We start from the raw sequence: 5,604 nt of genomic DNA, 5'->3' as shown, positions 1-5,604 counted from the left end.
AACACAGCAGGCCAAGCAGCATCAGAGGAGCAGGAAGGCTGACGCCCGAAACGTCAGCCTTCCTGCTCCTCTGATGCTGCTTGGCCTGCTGTGTTCATCCAGCTCTACACCTTGTTATCTCAGCCCGAAACATCAGCCTTCCTGCTCCTCTGATGCTGCTTGGCCTGCTGTGTTCATCCAGCTCTACACCTTGTTATCTCTGTACCTTTGATAGCTCTCACTTTATCTTCCAATGTGTGTAACACAGTCTTGTGATACTGTAGCCCAAGTAGACCACTTGAACTGCATGCAACACACATTTTTCCCTTCTTAGATGTGTGCCGCTTCAGAAAACCATCTAAAGACTATGTCCAAGTTCTCTAAGTGCTCCTTAGTAGTCTTCCCTGTTATTAGCACTTCATCTAAGTTAGCGGTGACCTGAGGTAGACTTTGCAAAATGTTGTCCATTGTCTGCTGGAAAATTGCACAGACTGACAATACCCCAAATAACAGTCACGTATAAGAAATTGTTAGTACAAACCCTTATGGGTATTAATTGCAGCATGCCTCTGGGAATCCTCATCTAACCGCACTTGCAAGTACACATGGCTCATGTCCAGTATTGTGAAGGACAGATCTCCTGCCAGCTTTGAGTACAAGTCCTCTATTCAAGGGATATGGGTATTTATCGAACTGCAAAAAGCAGTTTACCATTTGTTTAAAAGCCCCACAAAGGCAAACCGACTCGTCAGGTTTCACAATTGTTACGACTGGTTCTGCCCATTCTGCAAATTGGATTGGTTTGATGATTCCTTCACTTTCCAGCCTTCTAATTTCCACCTCAATAATGGATGATAATGGAATAGTTTAGGTTAGATGGGCTTCAGATTGGTTTCACAGGTCGGCGCAACATCGAGGGCCAAAGGGCCTGTACTGCGCTGTATTGTTCTATGTTCTATGTTCTATGTTCAACTTCTGCCTGTGGGGCAGGTGACAGTAGGTAGGCCTTGCAGAATTGTGGAATTGCTTCTTGGTCAACATGCAAGGCAGCCTTGGCTCCTCTGATAGTCCCTAGACCTTCCTGAAAAACATCTGGGTATTTTATTAGGACTTCACTCAGGCAGCTATTTTTTCATTTTAGAATGTTGAGCCAATCGAGGTGAGTCTCTCTCAAGCAATTTCATCCTGTCAACCTTGGACATGAGCCTTTTACTACAATCAGTGGTAACTGAACCAGTTCCTTTTCATAAAGACTGGAACTGAAGTTGTATCCTTAATCTATTAAGGTTCCCTGGTATAGATTCTTAGTCTAGCCGAGGTCTTGTGCAAACTTAATGGTTGGAGTCCAGTGCAAATTTTGTTAAAACCTAGTTCTGTGATCACTGATATAGCTGCAGCGGTATAAACCTCCATTAGAACTCAGTGACCATTTAGCCAGATGTTTATTTTGATTGGTTCTGATTTGGATTTTGCAAAGCAATTTTACTGTTCCAGCTCAGATGTAGTCAGAAATCACACAACACCAGGTTATAGTCCAACATGTTTATTTGAAATCACAAGCTTTTGGAGCCCTGCTCATTTGTCAGGTGAAGTCAACTCACCCCAGTCCAACACCAGTACCTCCATATCATGGCAAACCAGATATAGGTGGACTTGCTATTGTGTGCACTCTCCTAGACTATGACTTCTCCTACTCAATTTAGATCTAGTGGGACTCTTTTGCTGTCTCAAATCCGCATTCCAGCAGCAACTACAGCCAGCCTGGATCCTGAAGAAAATTTTAACCATTTGGCTGAGGTTTGGCTTTGTTTTGGGGTTTTGCTGTGAGCCAACCAAGAGTTCCTCTAATCAGGGTACGTCCTGAGTGAGGCTATGCAATTGCCTGCACTCAAATGGTGTTCCCAGTTTCAGTCGGTGATGGTATCCACTTCTATCGGAATACCCTGCAACTCATATGCTCCACTTGCCACATTTTCCAATGATAAAGCCAGTTGTAGTGCATGTTTGAAGTCCAGTTGGGCTTCAGCTAGTAGGTGCTTTTGCACGGTTACATCATTCATCCCACATACTAAGCATTTCATTGAGAGATAAATCAAAATCACATGTCTCTGCCAGTCATCTTAACCTATTCAAAAATCCTGACACAGATTCCCCTGGCTGTTGAATTGCCAAGTAAAATTGGTAACATCTCAACATTAAAGGAGGCTTGGGGTCATAATATTCCTTAACTAAATTCATCAGGTTTTGAAAGGTTTTAGTATCTGGCGCCTGAGGGAAAGATAGGCTCCTAATAACAGAAAAATCTGCCCGTCCACAGGGTGTCAGGAGAATTACTCATTGCTTTCATCTGCCTCAATGTCGTTTACTCAGAAAAGATAATTCATTCTTTCGACATACTGGGCCCAGTCTTCAACAGCAGGGTTGAACAAGTCAAGCTTCCCAAATAATGACATGATGCAAGAAATGTTTACCGCAACTCGAAGACAATTGTTGCCAGCAAGTTTCTTCAGGAGCATGATTTGGTCTCATCATCACTGAAATAACCCCACAGAGGCCAGTCTCCCGAAACCAAGTCACCCTTTATTTACACATGGAAAGTTCTTGACTCTGGTACAGCCCCATTAGAGTCAGCACTCAGAGTGACTCTGGCCCTTCTCTTTTTATCTGTCAGCCAGGGCTCTCTGATTGGGCCAGATTAACAGCCCCAATCAAGGAACTCATATTCTATGAGGTCCAGCTGGCTGACCTCATTACAATCACTACAGGTAAGCTCAGGTTATTTTCTTTAGAGCAGATTAGTCTATGGTGGTAACCTGACTGAAGTGTACAAGATAATGAGATGTGTCAACAGGGTGGATAGGAAGCAGCTATGCTCCTTCATTGAAGGGCCAATAACAAGGTGGCAAAATTTTAAGGTAAAGGGCCATAGATTTACAGAGTATATGGGGAAAAACATTTTCACCCAGAGACACTGCCTGGCAGGGCAGTGGAGGCAGAAAAGCTCACAAACTTTACAAAGTATTTGAATGAGCACTTGAAATGTCATAACATTCAAGGCTATGGGCCAAGTACTGGAAAGTGGGATTCTTGTAGATAGGTTGGCACAGACTCAATGGGCTAAAGGGCCTTACCTGCACTGTATACCTTTATGACTATATGTCATTCACACATCAGACACAGATCCTTAGTATTTCCTTGACTTCCCTGCATTCAAACCATCTATCTGAGGATCAGGAAATGTCTACCCATTAGGTGCAGAATTTTGCCCTAGTTCACCTGAGGCAATACATGTTGAAAAATTGGACAGATGGTCATGCACCTATAAAGTATCAGTAGTTTAAAATCACTGTCTCTTGAATTATTTTGCCTCTTCTTCTGTGGTGGCAATAAGGTGTCATAGTTCAATGTAGTTGTGTACCCATTAGAGTTTACATGGTAGTGAGCTATAGATAGTCAGTAAATGCAATTGTATTGATGGATTTTCTAAAATTCTCTTGTGTCACCAAGGAGATTAAAAATGCAAATAACCTCTAACAAAAGTTCTTTATAAAAAACATTAAATAATACCTAATTTATTTTCTATGGTAATCATTATGTTCTGTGTTTTATATTTTCTGACCAGTATACATTTTTAACTTCAAAATCCATCTGTTTTTACTTATTTATGGGAAGTGAGCACTGCTGACAAGGCCATTATATATTTTCATTTCTTATCCTAACTGTTTAATTGAATGCTGCCAAACTCTGTCATACTCCATCACGTGGTAAAATGCTTTGATGTTATTTGGTTTTTTTATAAAATGACCATTTACAACCTATTCTAACAAGTGGTGTGCGCGACATGAATCTGGCAGAATCTTACTTTGCTTTTCTATGCCTGAACTATGCTTGTCCAAAGTGGGTGATCTGGCTAGCCTCATTACTTTATTTTATGGGAGATAGTTATCAGCTTCATGATTTCAGTCTAACACAATGGAAGCCAAGAATCTGTTTGGGAATCTCCCAATCAGTCATTGTAATTTTAGAGGGAGATTGGCAGAAACCCGAAAATAGATTTGTGCTTGCATCTGGCCTTCTGCCAATTCTCGGTTGAGGTCATGGTCATCAATTGGAAGAACCCTCCCAAGGAAATTTATAATAAAAACATTAAACAGCAAGTTGGCAGCCAGGGTGTTACCTTCTTGTGCGCAAATACATGGCTTGGTGTCAACTCTTCAATGTGATTTATTAAAACATGTCTTTGTTTTTGCTCTTTCAGCCCAGTTTGTTAATATTCCAGGAAGCTGCAGTTTTGATGGTTCAACTTCAAGTTCTTTGCTGACTAACTGTAGCTTAATGCAGAGGAATGATGATGATTTTGACTGGATAATAGCTAGCAAAAGCGGCACTGCAGGGACTGGTCCAGTAAGTGATCACACACCAGGTAAGTACGTATGCCTTAATCAATCATGCAGCAGCATGTCAAAACAAACTGCTGTTGTAATCCGCACTATATCTTTTCCCACCTATTTCTGACTCCATGAAAGCAACTATCCCTGCCATTGCCTCAGTTCCTCTGCTTCTGAGACCCTTGCCGACGCCTTTGCAGTCTCTACACTTGACTATTCAAAAACAAAGTTGCTGGAAAAGCTCAGCAGGTCTGGCAGCATCTGTGAAGGAAAAAACAGAGTTAACGTTTTGGGTCCAGTGACCCTTCCTCAGAACCGGACCTGAAATATTAACTCTGTTTTTTCCTTCACAGATGCTGCCTGACCTGCTGAGCTTTTCCAGTGACTTTGCTTTTTTTCCTGATTCACAGCATCCGCAGTTCTTTCGGTTGTTATTGACTATTCAAAATATTCCTGACCGATGTCTCACATACTCTCCTCTGTAAGTTTGAGTCCAATCAAAAGTTTTTGGTTCATGTCTGGACCAAATGACATTTATCCATCACTCCAGCTCAGTGACCTACCAACATTGCCTTGATTTTAACATTCCTCTCTTTGCTTTCAAATCCCTCCTTGGCCTCAACACCACCCATCTCTGTAATCTCCACTGATCTTACAATTCTCCAAGCTGTCTGCACTTCCTTAATTCCACCTATTTGAGTATCCCTGATTTTAAATGCTTCACCATTGGTGACTGTGTCTTCAACTGTCCAAGCACTCGACTCTGAAAATTCCTTCCTTAACATCTCTACATCCCTATCTCACATTCCTCCCTCAATACAGTGCTTAAAACCTATCTCCAGGACCAGCTTTGGTCATCTACCCTGATAACATGTTATATGCTTTGTTGTCACATTGTGTTTTATAATGCCACTGTGAAGCAGTTAGGGACATCTTATGACATTAGATATGCAATGTAAATGCTAGTTGTTTTTCTAGCTCTGAGAAAATTAGTTATTTATTTCCTTTCACTAACTTTAAGTGAGCTATAATCTATTTCAAAACATGCATAATTTTAATTTCATCTTAAAATGAAACTAAATCAATGTCCTAGCATTTGGGGTTTACTTTCCATACCCAGAGCTGCTTAGTAATGACTATTCTACTATTGCTGCATTCTAAATAATTGTGTAAGTTCCTTGATTGTGATAGCTGCAGCAACCAACATTTTGAATAGACAATTCAACGATTTGATGGT

General features: G+C 41.1%; 1 protein-coding gene across 1 annotated transcript in view; it reads left to right on the top strand.

Annotated features, from left to right (window-relative positions):
• LOC109926748 (MAM and LDL-receptor class A domain-containing protein 1) overlaps positions 1–5,604 on the top strand; it is a 357,436-nt gene that overhangs the window by 262,317 nt on the left and 89,515 nt on the right. Inside the window, exon 30 of the mRNA XM_048606938.1 lies at positions 4,238–4,402. Coding sequence (XP_048462895.1) covers positions 4,238–4,402 — 165 coding nt within the window. The remainder of the gene's footprint in view (positions 1–4,237; positions 4,403–5,604) is intronic.

Source organism: Rhincodon typus, chromosome 2 (genome assembly GCF_021869965.1).
Source record: "Rhincodon typus isolate 14 chromosome 2, sRhiTyp1.1, whole genome shotgun sequence".
Lineage (NCBI taxonomy): Eukaryota > Metazoa > Chordata > Chondrichthyes > Orectolobiformes > Rhincodontidae > Rhincodon > Rhincodon typus.
The sequence above is the reverse complement of the archived record's forward strand: the minus strand, read 5'-3'. Positions and strand labels throughout refer to the sequence as shown.